Here is a 17,019-nt window from a genome sequence, read left to right as displayed (position 1 = left end):
GTGGCTAAAAACACCTTCGCCCCACTCGGGCGGAGGTTAATGTGTTTTGGTAGCAAACTCGCCGATTGTTCCCTGTTCGAGTCTTCTACTGCAATCACAAACACATTTCGATTCGCGGCCAACCATGCAAAACATAGCCCGGTGAAGGACTGCTCCGGTTGTTTTTTTCAATAGAAAAGCACAATTCTAACGAATGGTGTTTGTCTAATGAAGAAACAACCTGCGGTTACCCGCCGCCAAACGAGAGGATGAGATTGGCACGTGCAGACCGGAGTGGGTGTGCTACGAACTGACGAACAGGACACTCTACTAACCACTCTAGCGGTGTGCAAAATTTGAGTGCAATCGGCCCGGCCATTTTCGAGATATTGAAGCGGCACCCTTCACGTGCGCACGTGCAAGCTGGGTCCCAACTGACTTGTGCACGGCACTCTAGTTGCCGGTCTCTAGCGGTGTACCGAATTTAAGCTCAATCGGCCCAGCCGTTTTCAAGATCCGGAAGCGACCCCTACAAGTGCGCACGTGCAGTTGCACCCCAACCGTGACACATGAATATACATACTAACTGACTTGTGCACAGCACCCTACTAACCAGTCTCTAAAGGTGTGCCGAACTTGAATGCAATCGGCCAAGCCGTTCCTGAGATCTGGAAACGTCACCCTGCACGTGCGCACGTGCAACTTGGGGCCCAGCTGACCTGTGGAAGGCACCATACTGCGCGGTCTCTAGCGGTGTGCCAAATCTAAGCACAATCGGCCCGGCCGTTCTCGAGATCTGGAAGCGTCACCCTGCACGTGCGCACGTGCAGTTGCACCCCAGCCGTAGCACATGGAAAGGCATGGTCCGGCGGGTGCCTACATCCTTGTGTATGTAGTTTCAGCAGAATCTCACCAGTAATTACCGTGTTATTGTCATCACAACAAAAGTGACCCCTCTCCGTTTTACACGTGTCACGTGCAGTAGGGGTCACCCGCATGCTTCGTCCATAGTAAAATACTTCTCCGGAAGGGTATACGCAACCCCATACAAAAAACCGCAAGTGTATCGGTCCAGCGGTTGCGGAGATAGGTCGTACAAAAACGTCCTCACGGCTGCCGGCCGCTAATATTCAGCATTAAATTCGTGTCGCATCCTTCTATGGGAGGTATCCCCGTCACCTGTTCGTATACTGTCTGAGTCAAGACCATATATAGGTTTGAGCTCAAATCTCGGTAATGTCGTGCTTTTTTACTTAATTCCTCAAAAACGGCACGACGTGCAATAACGTTCTATATATCATTGGAAAGAGCATCAAAAGTTGTATAACCTATCAACTTTTCACTTAAATATATCTCAAATGTAAAAAGTTATTAAGCAACAAAGACGCTCCCATTGACTTTCCATGTTAAATTTTTTCATTTGTAAAGAAGCCTAAAGACAACAAACGAATTCTGACAGCTTAACGAAACATAACAACATGTTCTATGGTCTTTTCTCAACAAGTTCTGAAAGTTTAAACAAAATCGTATCATATAATTTTGTACAATGAACGAATGAAAATGTCTCTGCAAAAACGCCCATTGACTTAATTAACATGGGGAGCGAAAAAAGTTCAACTTTGACCTCGTGCAAAGACACGTTACGAAATTCTGAGGGGTATAGTACGGCGCACACTAGCGTGTACCCAAACGTGTTTGCCATAAAATTCTAGGAAGAAAACCACCTGCTTCTTGGCTCGTTTTCCCCGCTATTGGCGATCGCGCAAAAAAGTGTCCAAAACCCCATTGACTTAACATGGGGAAAATGAAATCGCACGTGCCACGTGCCACGAGGTTTAAAGCGAGTAGCGACCGGTGCCATCAGGTAGCTCGCCTGCGGGAGCCCATACCCTGAAATTTTTACGAAGATTGAGCGATTCGTTTAGGAGAGGCTCAACTTGTCTCGATTCGCTGCCAGACATGCAAAACATAGCCCGGAGAAGGACCGCTCCGGTTGTTTTTCAATAGAAAAACACAATTCTAACGAATAGTGTTTGTCTTTTCAAACAACCTGCGGTTACCTACCAAGACACGTGGAAATGCATCGCCTGGAATGTGTCTACCTCCATGCCAAGTTTTAGCGCAATCGGCCCAGTAATTACCGCGAGCTATTGCACTTATTACAAAACAGGCACCTCTTGGCTTTGCACGTGGAACGTGCGTTAGGGGTCACCCATATGCATCGAGAGTAGCACACTATGTGAAAGAAGGAAAAAAGCTACCCAACACAAAAAACCGCACGTGTATCAGCCCAGTGGTTGCCGAGATATAAGTCGTACAAAAACGTCCCCACGGCGGCCGGCCGCTATTTAGCAGTAAAATCGTGTCGCATCCTTCTATGGGAGGTATCCCCGTCACCTGTTCGTATACTGTCTGAGCAAAGACCATACGTTACGGTCCAAACTCCATAGTGAGGCGGACATACGAATTTACGAGAGTTTAGCGACGAAATGATTCACTTAATTGTTAAGTAATGGGTACCATTAGGTAGACCATAAATTTTATCTAGCATCTCACCGTAGATGCAGTAAAAAGTGCTTTACTTTTCAATGTATATAAAGACTTGCTCAGCTCAATCAGTTCACTCTGTATTGGCTCAAGCCGTATCATGCGAACGCAATGCAAACTAGAGCACCGACAGCGCAGCGCTCCCCAACTCACTGCTCGCCCAGTCCACCCGGGCCGCCGCCACGACGGCCCCCCGCAAGTAGGCATCCCGCACTGCACCGACAGCCGCGGGCGACCAGCTGACCGGCCAGCTGACCGGCCAGCAGCCGGCGGGCGGCAGGGCGCGGATGGCCGACCCGCCGGCGCGGCGAGGGAGGGGAGGAACGCAGCTGAAAGACCCGACTACATATATATCAAAGAAACATTATATGTAATCATCGATGACGCGACATAAATCTGCTTTATTGGGGTTAGCGGTGTAGTCTGTGATGCCATCACAATGAAAATAGGCGCCTAGTTTTGTACAGCATCAAATTCTGATTCCATAACGACTCTCGCTAGTCCATTTTCAATTGTAAATAAGCCTTTTATTGCGATGCAAAGTCCCGAAATGGTGCCGACGGCGGCCGGTCCCCCGATGGTACCATACCATAGATGGTAAACAGGTTAGTTCACATTCCCGCCGCTATGCGGGCGGCGGCGGCGCCACCTGTCCTCGTGTCCGCCTGACACCGTAACGATATAGGTCTGAGCTCAAATCTCGGTAATGTCGTGCTTTTTTACTATATTTCTCAAAAACGGCACCACGTGCAATAAAGTTGTATATATCATTGGAAAGAGCATCAAAAGTTGTATAAAATATCAACTTTTCACTTGAATATGTCTTCAAGGTACAAAGTTATTAAGCACCAAAGACGCTCCCATTGACTTTCCATGTTAAAATTTTTCATTTTTAAAGAAGCCTAAAGACAACAAACGAATTTGCACAGCTTAAAGAAGCATAACAACATGTTCTATGGTCTTTTCTCAACAAGTCCTGAAAGTTTAAACAAAATCGTATCATATAATTTTGTACAATGAGCGAATGAAAAAGTCTCTGCAAAAACGCCCATTGACTTAACATGGGGAGCGAAAAAAGTTCAACTTTGACCTCGTGCAAAGACACGTTACGAAGTTCTGAGGGGTATACGGAGCACACTAGCGTGTACCTGAACGTGTTTGCCATAAAATGCTGGGAAGAAAACCACCTCCTTCTTGGCTCGTTTTCCCGCTATTCGCGATCGCGCAAAAAGTGTCCCAAACCCCCATTGACTTACTATGGGAAAAATGGAATCGCACGTGCCACGTGCCACGAGGTTTTAAGCGAGTAGCGACCGGTGCCATCAGGTAGATCGCCTCCGGGAGCCCATACACTGAACTTTTTACGAAAATCGCAATGCACGTTTAGGCCCCGGTCAAGTTGCCCCAATTCGCGGCCAGACTTGCAAAACATAGCCCGGAGAAGGACCGCTCCGGTTGTTTTTCAATAGAAAAACACAATTCTAACGAATAGTGTTTGTCTTTTCAAACAACCTGCGGTTATTCACACTAGAGTATCTTAACACCCCACTTGAGGAGCGCTAGGGCAAACAGCACGATATAGGTATGTTCCGGACATAGGCGAATAATTTTACTTCGTGATTTATATGATGCATATTTTCTGAGACACATTCATTAGGAATAGGATGACAAGCGTAAATTATACATACCGTAACCTTATTAACCATCGCACTTGTGGGGAGGGGGAGGGGGAAGGGGTCGGATAAAACCCCATGGTTTTCCGCAAATTACTCGCGCAAAAAGCGGCCGATCGCGCCGAAACTTTCGGTGCCCTCGAGATCATCAATATTACATCTAACCTAAAAATTTCATGACTCTGACCCAACTGACCTTTGACCTGTGGCATATTTCTCGAGACCATGTTTGGCCGGAATCGCGATTCGGCGTATGCCAGCTCACATTATCCGCGGTTTCCAGTATTTTTGTGGTTTTAAACGTTCAAATATGTGTCTTTTCAAACAACCTGCGGTTATTATTCACACTAGAGTATCTTAACACCCCACTTGAGGAGCGCTAGGGCAAACAGCACGATATAGGTATGTTCCGGACATAGGCGAATAATTTTACTTCGTGATTTATATGATGCATATTTTCTGAGACACATTCATTAGGAATAGGATGACAAGCGTAAATTATACATACCGTAACCTTATTAACCATCGCACTTGTGGGGAGGGGGAGGGGGAAGGGGTCGGATAAAACCCCATGGTTTTCCGCAAATTACTCGCGCAAAAAGCGGCCGATCGCGCCGAAACTTTCGGTGCCCTCGAGATCATCAATATTACATCTAACCTAAAAATTTCATGACTCTGACCCAACTGACCTTTGACCTGTGGCATATTTCTCGAGACCATGTTTGGCCGGAATCGCGATTCGGCGTATGCCAGCTCACATTATCCGCGGTTTCCAGTATTTTTGTGGTTTTAAACGTTCAAATATGTGAAATGATGTTGGTGCCATGCATAATGGTGGGTGGCAAAGTCACGTGAAGGTCAAGTCAAGGTCATTGACCTTTTGATGACCTTGGTTCACTTTTTCGAGTTTTACTTGTTTCTAGGGTAGTTTTTGGTGCTGATTTCGATTTTAGCAGCCATTTGAATATTTACGAAGTAGTTCTGGTGCCTTCGTTCCATGCTACGAAGCTATCAGTAGTAGGTGACACTTCTATGGATGGCCGGCAGGACGCCTACTAGTTGATCTACCCTGACCTGACCCGACCTGGCCTAAATGCATAAAGACATCGTCTGTGATCAAAACTAACATGAAATTCGTGATCAGCACCCCAAAATACCCCGTAACACCCTAACTTTGCGAAGTTTCAAGAGGTCTCGATTTCCCAACTTTAGTTGGGTCATTAAACTGACTTGGAAAGTCAGCTTATGACCTTGGACTTTGAAATTGGATATATTCGGCCTCATTTCGTCATAGGCAGCACGCTTGACTCTTCCGCGAAGCTCTAGCTTGATCAGGGGCCAAACGGCTGAGCGGGGGTCCAATTGAACCCCCTATACTATGTTGATTATGCACATTTACAAGGTAAAATTCTCACCAGGACACACCAGCCAACATATGTGCACAATCTGGCTACAATTCTACCTATGGTTTGCCCTCTACGAATAAATACGTGCTAGATCGGAAAAATCCCCACTGTGCATCGTTGTAATCATTTGGCATGTTTGAGCAGCAAGTAAGTGGTCATTTCAAGTCAAAATGCCTTGATTTTTACGTTAAATTTGAGGGCATGAAGTGCTCTTTGTTGAGAAAGGAATTACAGAAGAATCGCGTCCCGGCTTGTTTTGCTGTCGGGGCGTTGTCGGTCCATGACTGTGAGTGGGGTAACACCGCCATGCTCGGCGGTGCTACCCCAAGGGGTGGCAAAATGGATAAAGCCGCAATGATGATTCACTCAGCTCGGAGAAGAGCTTTAGTTAGGCCGCAAACGTCGTCTGTTTTTTAACCTCACGTTTGACTTCACTGGATGTTTCGAAATAAACGTGAATTTGTCATGCTTTGTATGCATATTGTCCGCAACAAACAGTCTGATCTGTGACAAACTAACAACCAACTCTTGTGTGTCTTATATGAGTTTGAGTTACTATTTCTGACAGCAGTAACGCTTCGAAGGGTGGCTGTCACCGTAAGGCCGATCTGTGGATAACATCGCCATCAGTGGCGGTGCTACCCGCACATTTTTTGGAGGACGAAAAATGCAGGACTTGCTTTCGACGTCTGTAAAGTAGCGAAATTTTATAATGGAGCGCTGGAAACTATGCCAACATGTAGGAAAACATTCCTACTTTCACATGAATGCAAAAAAGCTTCGTTTTTACTACGCATATCAGCTCGGTGAGCAGAAGTGCTTAAAGGGACCCTCCCACCTTAACATTAGATTTGAGTTGAGATAGCCAAAATGGGGTCCCTGGCTCACAATTTCCGGTTTCGGCACTCACAACATCGAGAAATGCCTTAAATCGGAAATATTGAATTTCAAAATTGCAGCATTTTGATTCAGAGGGGCTAATGCTTAGGAATATCCCTCTGAATGTGTGACGTCAGCGCAAATATCTAACGATTTTTAAATGTTTGACTAAAACGTTTTGTAGCACGCGGTGGTATATGCTATTTGCGCGCAACATCTGCCGCAAACGCCGCACTTCTAAAATAACTAAAGTCGCTAGAAACAGCGGAGATCCCAAAAAAGTTAACAAAAGTAAAAGTCTAATATCTTGAAAACCGGTGAATATTTTTCGGTGAAATTCGGTAGATATTCGTTTTCGCTCTTTCTGAACCGAGCGACATCACTTTCATGCCAATTCATAAACTTTTTTGAAGGTGGGAGGGTCCCTTTAAGGTGGCGGTGCTCCCCCCGCTTCCCCTAATTATGTAATTGGTATGATGAAACATTTTCAAGAGTGAAGTATCAAGTGATATAGAGATAGTGTAGGTACCATAACGGTCAAAAGTGATGCAAAGTCACCCCAGTTTACAGTGCCAATACTCAACAACTTCCGGGGCCCTGACCCTGTTCGGTCGCTGTTTTTATATCAGCGTGCTGTCGGTTTTCCCCATATAAGGAAGTTATTGCTGGCGCTTCTTAGCCTCTCATTGATCTAACGAATAGACCACTTGAATTCGACCAATGAGGAGCCAAGAAGTAGCAGCATGCTCGCAGCCTGTTGATAAATAAATGGGGTGCAAACAGAGCTCCTGGCCCTGTTTCACCGGTGATAGCAGCACTCTGCTATTACACATGTCAAATTGGGTTCCTATGGAAACATCAACAAACCATGACGCCCTCAATCTGTGTGATGTCATCAAATATTGCTGCTAACATCTTCATGGCCGTGCGATCAAACAAATGTTATAAAACGCATTCAAAACGACAGCAACTCTGTTCTAAACGCAGCTCACGTATTACACGAAACGTCATAACAAGTGTGACCTCATCACATTACGTCAGCTCACGCAATTTGATACCTATCACCGGTGAAACAGGGCCCCTGTTTCACCTGTGATAGCAGCACGCTGCTATTACACATGGGGCATTCCACGATAGATCGACCAAGGCCTAACACCCGACCATTTTTGATTTTGATGAAATCTTGTCTATAGGGTTCTCTTATGCCCTGAAGTCAATGGTGACAACGTTAGACCCCTACGGTCAGCGGTTTTGGAGATATAGCCCCGGGCATTTTGACGAGGTCACTCTGCAGAGTGATTTTTGAAGTGCTATATCTCCTAAAGGAATGAAGGAAATGCATTAAACCTTTGCATCGTTGTGATCGTGGTGAAATGAGCAATTAATTGGCCATCTCGGATTTTCAAAAAAATGATTTTGATTTTTAGCTGTGACGTCATCAATTTTTAAACTTTCTGGCTACCCCCTAGTACATTAAAATTTGCCATTATTTTTGCTCAGAAATAAAGTTCCGTCAATTTCCTTCCTACTGGGAAAAAACAAAAATGGTAATCTTTCTACAAATATTTTATTTTATTTTTTGAAAATCGCACTACAAACTCTGATTCACAGAATCGGGTTATTAAGCAATATAAGACACATCTGCGAGGACCAGTTACTTCCAAAAAGAGGTTATCTGGGTTTCGGCATATAATATTCTTCTCTTTAACTTCACTTTTGATAACAAAAAAAAGAACTTTAACCCGCGCGGGGCTGGGGGGGTAAATTTTACCCCCCCCCCCTCGCGAATTTTTGCGATATCTCAAAAACGGCGGCGCGCAGCGCCGCCAAACTTTCAGTACCTTTTCTTACATCAATTTGACACGTTCCCTCAAAATTTGAGCGAAATCCGTCGGAAAATTTTTGAGAAATTGACGTTTTAGTGACGTCATGTTCGCCATTTTCGCCTCAAAAACGGCAAAAGTTCAAACGCCGCTAACATCTTCATTTTTAAAGGAATCAAGACGTAACAAAAAAGGATATACGTAATTTTACTTTGTCTATCAAATGGCTATCTCGGGTTTTTGAAAATTTTGGATTTTGGCCTAATTTTTTCTTCAAAAAACTGATTTTTTTGGGAAAATCATTATAAAATCCAAAATTTTGAGTCTATCGAAAAAAACCGGAATATATGTCAGAGAAGTGGTCTATGTGCACCTACATACCAAATTTTAGAAGAATCGGTTCAAAAATGTGGGAGTTATTCAAAATTTTATGACGTCACGACACACAAAATTTTTGAAAAATGACTTTTTTGGAAGTTCTAGACCTCGTACGGAAACAAAAATAGCACCATTCGATTCGCCGTGAAAAACTGCATCAGATAGACACCTTTTTAGGCCTTAAAAACCAACTTCAAAATTTGACCTCACTTGACCTGACCTTGACCTGACCTCGACCTGAAATTCATCCAGAGGTGGTCCATATCACTTATTGAGTGTGCCTATTGAATTCTATGTGTAAAATGACCCATAAAACATGTGTCGCACATGCCCTTTTCTATATTTTGTTTTTTGGTGACCTGACCTGACCTGACCTGACCTTGACCTTGACCTCTGAATGATATTGTATGCAACAAATATTGTCTTGGTAGCCTAAGAACACGTTTTGGGCGATCAGTCTCACTCCATGACTCCATTCTTCGGCAACTACGGTGCAAGGCCGATACTGTAGAAACTTGCAATTTGTACCCTTGACCTGACCTTGACCTTGACCTCAAACTTTAAATTAAGTACATGTTTTTAGTAGTTCGTGATGAGAGCTTTCGATTGGCGTTTAAATTTTCCAAATCGGACCATTAGTTCGGGAGATAACAGGGGGGGTAAAATTTACCCCCCCCCCAGCCCCGCGCGTTCGGCTGGAGACCCCAGCCCCGCGCGGGTTAATATTACTTGCACAGGAGTCAATATAATGGCAAAATTATACATACTTTTGAGCTGCCACAGCTGCCTTGTTTATCAACGTAGCTCAAATGACCAACCGACAGTCGATTTGCAAAGCATATTTACGAACCGACTAATTATAAACGAACAAAATAATTGGTAGTTTCAGGAAGGCAAAAGGTGGTGTAATGTGACTAGGTATTTCATCAGCGAATCATCATTTTCAACGCTGGATGCAATAAAAGCCATAAACAACGGAGTGCATTTCTATTGCAGTTGCAATAACAGACGGCAAAGCACCAAGACAGGAACGAGATCACGGCCACACAAACACACTTTTTACTTGGAACGTTTCGTCCGAGCATGCATGCTCACGACACGACCCTCATCCGTTGAGAGTTCGTGAACTCTAAGAGATGATACCTTACGCTTAAAATATCTTACGCTTTATTCCAGTTGCGAAAAATATTCAAGAAAATATTATTTAGGTGTTTTATAAATCCAGTCCTTCCACTGTCCGTGCCAGCTGCACCTATTTGTCGTTTCAGAGCAAATGTATGCAAATTTCATATTACAGAGTTGTTTTCAAAAAATAAAATAAAATATTTATAGAAAGATTACCATTTTTATTTTTTGACAGTCAAAAGAACATTGACCGATCTATATTTCTGAGCAAAAATAATGGCAAATTTTAATGTACTAGGGGGGTAGCCAGAAAGTTTAAAAATTGATGACGTCACAGCTAAAAATCAAAATCATTTTTTTTGAAAATTCGAGATGGCCAATTAATTGCCCATTTCACCACGATCACAACGATGCAAAGGTTTAATGCATTTCCTTCATTCCTTTAGGAGATATAGCACTTCAAAAATCACTCTGCAGAGTGACCTCGTCAAAATGCCCGGGGCTATATCTCCTAAACCGCTGACCGTAGGGGTCTGGCGTTGTCACCATTGACTTCAGGGCATAAGAGAACCCTGTAGACAAGATTTCATCAAAATCAAAAATGGTCGGGTGTAAATCTGATAAAATTTTGGTCGATCTATCGTGGAATGCCCCACATGTCAAATTGGGTTTCCATGGAAACATCAACAAACCATGACATCGCCAATCTGTGTGATGTCATCAAATATTGCTGCTAAAATCTTCACGGCCATGCAATCAAACAAATGTATCAAACGCAACCAATGAGACAGCAACTCTGTTCCAAACGCAGCTATGAAAAAGCTCACGGATTACACAAAACGTCAATAGTGTGACGTCATCACATTACGTCAGCTCGCCCAATTTGTTAGCACAGTGGCGCAGGAACCGGGGGGGCTAGGGGGGCTGAGCCCCTCCAACTTTTCGGCTGGGGGGCGCGTAATGTATTTGAGCCCCCCCCAGCTGGAGGAATCGAAATCGGAAATCTACCAACATAATTTCATAGATTCATACATAGGCGCGGAAACCGGGGGAGGGGCAGTGGGGGAAGTCTGCCCCCACAACTCTGGGGCCGTGGGGACGGTGCCCCACAACTTTTCATGAGGCCAGGAACCATTGGGGCAGCTTGTCCTCCCTAAATTAGGTGTTGTGGGTCACAAAGGAAGAAAGCATGTGTGAAAAATCCACCTCTTTCACTGGCTCGGCAACTCATTTGGCAGATTAAAACCTTGATTCCAGGTTGCCACTCAGCTGAGACGGAATACCTCACTTTTTTGCAAATATTTTCGTTTTTTTTCATTGAAAAGGCAAAGGTCTGAAAATAAGTGGCCTAAAACCGGTGAGAAAACTAGATTTGGGGGTACCCTAGGTTGATCTCTATTATGGTTCAGCCCCCCCCCCCCCAGTCTAGAAGAAGTTCCCGCGCCACTGTGTTAGCAGCGTGCTGCTGTGACCAGTGAAACAGGGCCTGGAATGTACCACCCAAGTACCACCAACCCAAACCAGTTGGGCAAACTAGACTTTTGGAATCAAAATATGGAGGCATCAATAATTTGATTCTGGTGGGAGGAGCCATGACCAAATATGGGCATGGAATCAATTTTTTGATTCATTTGGGTACACTTTTGACTTCAAATGAATCGTTACGGTTGAAAAAAGGCCCATGACGGTGAGATTTTTCTTTTAAAAGGTAGAAAAATGTGGTAGGTTTGCAAAAAGTGTTACCTCAAAGCTAAGAAATTGTCCCTTTGGCCTTGTGAATGGGAAAAAGACAGAGCCACTGTCCATCACGTAAAAGCTGTTATGAGGAAATCACACTATGTTATTTTTGTATCATGAATCACATACTAACCAATCAGTATTTGTGTAAAATGGCAAAATAAAATTTTTAAACCCCTAATTATCATTGTTGTAGTGCTTTTATATTATTTAAATGGTTTTTACCTGTTGCTTCAGTTTTTGTATTCTTGACATTTAAAAATTGTGAATTGTTATCAAATGTAGTGAAGGTGAAGTACAACAGTGCTATAGGTATCAGTTGTGGTGCTGAGGATACCATTAAATGAGAATAATAGCAAGATAAATGCTGTATTCTTGCAAGTCATTGTTGCCTATCTGTTAACATTACCTGTGAATCAAAATAATGATTAGCCAGCTGATGGGGAATCAATATTATGATTATCTGTTTAAAGTGAATCAATTCCTTGATTGCCTTTCACTACCTATAGAATTCAAATTGTTATGATAGGAGCAATATTATTTTGCTTAGGAGATGGTTCAAGCATTTCTGTTCAAGATCAGGCATGCTCCTTCTTGAAACACTCTCTTATTTTTATGTGGTTGGTAAGTTAGAAATGGTCTGCATTTATGCCCAAAAGGAATCAATCTTTTGATGCCTCCATATTTTGATTCCAAAGGTCTAGTTTGCCCAACTGAAACCAAGGGATACACCATACTGCTACCTTTCTCACTGGAGCATTAGGTACCTAGGTAACCTTAACCTTGCGTTAGACATCCAGAAAATGAGGGATAGGTAATTATCCGGAATCCCTGGTAATTATTTGGTGTTGCAGGGACCATTAAAGCAACGTATGCTAAATTTCATCTTTCAATCTGAACATGTAGATAAGCTGAAAACGACAAGTCAAAATTGAAGCTAAAATACTATGTTGAAACTTACCAGACAGATATTCCACATGGGTAAGCGCAAAATCGCGCCATTCTTGCCTGTCATCCATGCCTTGAAGCTCACACCGTATTGCTATAAAAAAATGATAATGATATATCGCCCATTTACCTATCTATATACCCCACTGAACTCTATAATGTGGAAGGCGCATCCAAGGCTATAGGGCGCATCCAGGGGGTTTACATAGCCTTGATCCAGGGCAAGGCTATATAAACACTCAATATACCCTGATATAAACCAGAGCTCTGGGCCCTGTTTCACCGGTGATAGCAGCAAGCTGCTATCACGTTTCGCGAGCTGACGTCATGTCATGACGCCATACTGCTGACGTTATGGGCAGTTCCGGCGCACGATGGCCGCGACCTTGGGCGCCGCATTAAGTGACGTATGAGACTAATAGTAAGAGTTTACGCAGTCATTATAGTATATTTCTTTTTATTATATATTTTTTTAATATGATGTATTTAAAAGAAGTTGGGTTTAGGGAAAATTTGGACGTAAACTTCGAACATTTAGTTGATGACGTAAAACAATATTGCGGCAATCGTGCGCCAGAATTGCCCCTTACGTCAGCAGTATGACGTCATCACATTACGTCAGCTCGCGCAATTTGATAGTAGCTTGCTGCTATCACCGGTGAAACAGGGCCCTGTTCGCACCCCGTTTATTTATCAGCAGACTTATGACGTCGGCGGTCGATTTACGTCACGGGACATGACGTCATCACTGCAAGCTACGTGCTACGTGAAAGAGACATATATGATGCTGTACTGACATTGGTGGCGCACATAAACAAATGCTCTCCGCTCCGCACTGTTTTGTGTGTTTATTGTTTCACATAGGTATGTTGTGATTATATTCGGTTTTGAAAATTTATTTTTTGTGTTAGGTATTTAATTTTATATGCTGTTTATTTGTTCAGCCATAGGTGGCAGGCATAGAACGTTCATTTTCTATTTGTAAACGATTTGACCTGCGTTTTTGTTTTTGTTTTGGAGTACCTACTTCATAGAAGAGCATTTCAATTTAGTGTTTGATTGTGTCAGAATATGTGTGCTAAAATGCAATATTTTGCTTCATTAGATTTGCTGTCCCCTGAAGCTTGTAAGGATTAAAATACTTGGCCACTCAATATTGTCATTTTATTTCCCAATTTATGTTCACAGTTATTTATTATAAGTAGGTACTGTGTGGTGATACTTTTGCTGTTTCTTCCTTCAAATTATTGTTATTGCCTTGTGTTTTATCTTGGCATACCTATCCACGTAATTTTGTATCTTAAATATAGGAATATATTCCCAAGAAGGCACTGAATTCATAGCTCTCGTACATGTGGTGATTGTTGGTGATGTGTATCCCGGACCGTGAAGCTTGAAAGCCTACTTATGTGCCACAATTTTTAATATTCAAGTTGATTTTTAATGATGAAATTATAAAAAGTTGTTCAGAACCTTGCACGGACTGGTTTGCATATGGAATGATCAGTTCTCATCAATCCAAACAAAAATATGGCACATGCTCATGAGAACATTTACTGCAGGTCTTTGTCCATTTGCTGGAAAATGCCTTCCGCCAGCTGTCCGGTAAAGTCTTCAGACCTGAGGCATCATCCTGTTATCACTCTGAATAGCTTGGTGAGGTTGCTGAAGGCCTCTATAACTGCTTCCTCTGAGGCTCTGACCCTGAGGTGCTTGAGCAAAAAGCATTTTGGACTTTAAAGGAGGGAGTCAATTTTCTGATCCCTTGTTTTCTTGGCAGGTGATTTATCGCTGCTTAGGGCCAGCGGCCCATCGGACAGCCTTGAGAAGACCGCCGCACGCTGTTTGCAGTCCGTCGACCACCTGTCTTCAACGGACGGACGCCCTCGGTCCCACTCAGCTGAACTCAGCTGACTCAGCTGACTGAAGCCTATCGCGCCGATATGCTCGCTCATCTTCCATCCTCCCTCGCCCTGCCTGATGGTTTCGACGACCCGGGCTGTGGTCCCTGAGTTTCGGAACCCGTCTCGCTGGCCTGCCAGCAGGAGGCCTGGCGCTCGTCGCAGACGAGCGCTGCAGTGTGGCCAAATGCCTTTAATTTTTTGGCATTGATTCGTTGTGTGACGTTGTTTTGTTCGCATGTGGCCATGTGGATAAGGCTACTGGCCAGTGGCCATAGCCTTATCCTTCTCGTTAAATTTGTTATCTGGAAATAAATGTCACCACTCACCATAAATGTGTTCTACATGGGCAATGACTAACTATTCTACTGTACATTTTACGGATGTCACATTTCATGGTGCTTCAGGATAGATATCACAAGCGTCGTACCTCTTTGTTACGTTGATGACGCACCTGTAACCGCAGGCAATAACAGCCGGACACAGGCTGACACGCGCTATTCACCGATGGGCATATGAACAGATGGGTGTCGTGATCGTGGGCATGGTACTGCCTAGACTCGGCAATAATTAGGGCATTTTTAATTCTCGCCGAACCTATCGGTTTTCTTCATCAGATGCCGTTTTGGGGGAGGGTAGATGGACTCTGCCCTCCCCGCCCCTCGCCATTTCGGACTAAATTGCGACATTTTAGGGCCGTGCAGAGGTTCACTTACGACGTCCCAAGTCAGTAACCTGACCTGACCTAATAATGTGGTCGGTGTGAAGATCCGTCTTTAATGTTCAAGTGCGCCAGCTTTCATCTCTATACCAGCGCCTTCCGAGCAATTAAACGAAACGTCGAGGCCGACACCCGAACCCCCTCTTCTCGGTGGCGAGGGCTAGGGGTTAGTGCTTATTAAGGGAGAATGGCTATGCTGTTTGACTGTGCCATTCGAGCCCTACCAACACCTGTGATGAACCGACGCCCGGTGCGAAAGGAACATCGGCGTTCTCGGGCAGTAGCGGCGGAACACCTTCAATGAAGGGGGAGGGGGGGGCACTGCCGACCTTTTGTCCCATTCTAAATTCTTTCCATGCAACGCCCATAGGGCTTATGTGAAAATGTCAAAATCAAAGGGGGCACGGTGCCCCGGTGCCCTCCCCATTCCGCCGCCTACCTATGTTCTCGGCAAAGTTGCCAATGATTTGCAAAGTTTGAATGATTCACTGCATAATGCCAAGTCCTTTTGGCTCCTGCGAGATGTCGCTAGCGCGTTGATGAAGTTCAATATAGAGGTCACTAGCGTCGATCCATGAAACCCAAAATTACTTTCATGAAACCTACGCAGCTAACGGATGGGGCTGCAGACAAAAGTACGCCAAAAGTACGTCGTAACCGTGGTCTCCACTGCTAAGCGACAATCAAAAGGGACATTGCTCAGCTTGTTTGGCGCACGTGTGACAGCGGCGCGGGGCGCGCCCAACGGCCGCGCCTTCGCTGCGGTTGGCCCACAGCGACCGCACGAACTCTGCGGTTATAACAGCAGCCTACGTCACACACTGCTGGCGCGACTCGAGCTCCTATTGGACAAATTCACGTGGTCTCCGTTGCTAGGCAACAATCTCGTCCATCAGCCAGCGTATGGATGGTGGCAGTGGTTTTGTAGTGCCGGTAACTTTTTTGTCTGCGTTTTAGATCAATTTGTAGCCCCATTAAAAGAAGAAATATCTCACTTTTGTGGTTGCCCATAGTAAGCGCACGGCAGCCTACGTCAGCAGCCTGCGTGCGTTTCTCGGCCTCTCATTGGTCAACAGCACAGTCCTATCTCTTCAACACAGTAGCCACCTAGTGGGCTGTTGGGGAAGCTGTTTTGACAGCAGCGGGCGAACAGAGCTCAGGGGTAGCCAATCAAGATTACTTTACTAGCCAATATTCCAGTAACATTTGGTAGCATTAGGCCAAATGGGCGCTACGGGTGAGACTAAATGCATGTCCATCAATTCAGCAGCAGATTGATATTCGCGAATATCAAACTAAAAATTCGATATTCGGACGGGGAACGCAATAACTCAAGAACCAGCGAACCGATTTTGATGAAAATGCCATCATTCGATTCCTCGTTCCTTATTGCAGGTTGACAGCGATTTCCAGGTCACTAGGTCATGACCTTCAAGGTCAAAGTCAAGGTCAAAGGACGGAGAACGCTCTACAGCCCAAAGTTACCGTCCGATTGGCTTGTAAATGGTCTCAATCGATTCCTCGACCCCGATTCCAGGTTGACAGCGATTTCCAGGTCACTAGGTCATGACCTTCAAGGTCAAGATCAAAGGACGGGGAACGTTCTACAGCCTAAAGTTACCGTCCGATTGGCTTGTAAATGGTCTCAATCGATTCCCCGACCCCGATTCCAGGTTGACAGCGATTTCTAAGTCACTAGGTCATGACCTTCAAGGTCATTTTCATTAACAGCAGATTCGCGAATACAAGGTCAATGAAGGGGAACGCTCTACAGCCTAAAGTTACCGCCCGATTGGCTTGTAAAAGGCATCAATTGATTCCTCGACCCCGATTCCAGGTTGACAGCAATTTTCAGGTCACTAGGTCATGACCTTCAAGGTCAAGGTCCAGGTAAAAGGACGG

The 17,019-nt window shown here is 44.5% G+C and overlaps 1 protein-coding gene and 1 long non-coding RNA gene across 2 annotated transcripts in view; one reads left to right on the top strand and one right to left on the bottom strand.

Annotated features, from left to right (window-relative positions):
• LOC122387642 (dolichyldiphosphatase 1-like) overlaps window positions 1-12,775 on the bottom strand; it is a 139,767-nt gene extending 126,992 nt beyond the window's left edge. Inside the window, exon 1 of the mRNA XM_043378011.1 lies at window positions 12,509-12,775. Within this exon, the coding sequence (XP_043233946.1) occupies window positions 12,509-12,566 (58 nt within the window). The 5' untranslated portion in view covers window positions 12,567-12,775. The remainder of the gene's footprint in view (window positions 1-12,508) is intronic.
• Window positions 12,776-13,318: 543 nt separating this feature from the next.
• LOC122387641 lies at window positions 13,319-14,731 on the top strand. Its single transcript, XR_006257647.1, has 2 exons — window positions 13,319-13,359; window positions 14,276-14,731. It is a non-coding gene; the product is annotated as an uncharacterized LOC122387641 (long non-coding RNA).
• The last annotated feature ends 2,288 nt before the right edge of the window (window positions 14,732-17,019 follow it).

Source organism: Amphibalanus amphitrite, unplaced genomic scaffold (assembly GCF_019059575.1).
Source record: "Amphibalanus amphitrite isolate SeventyFive unplaced genomic scaffold, NRLGWU_Aamphi_draft 000293F_arrow, whole genome shotgun sequence".
Classification (NCBI taxonomy): Eukaryota; Metazoa; Arthropoda; class Thecostraca; order Balanomorpha; family Balanidae; genus Amphibalanus; species Amphibalanus amphitrite.
Note: the sequence above shows the minus strand (reverse complement) of the source record. Positions and strands in the feature narration are given on the sequence as shown.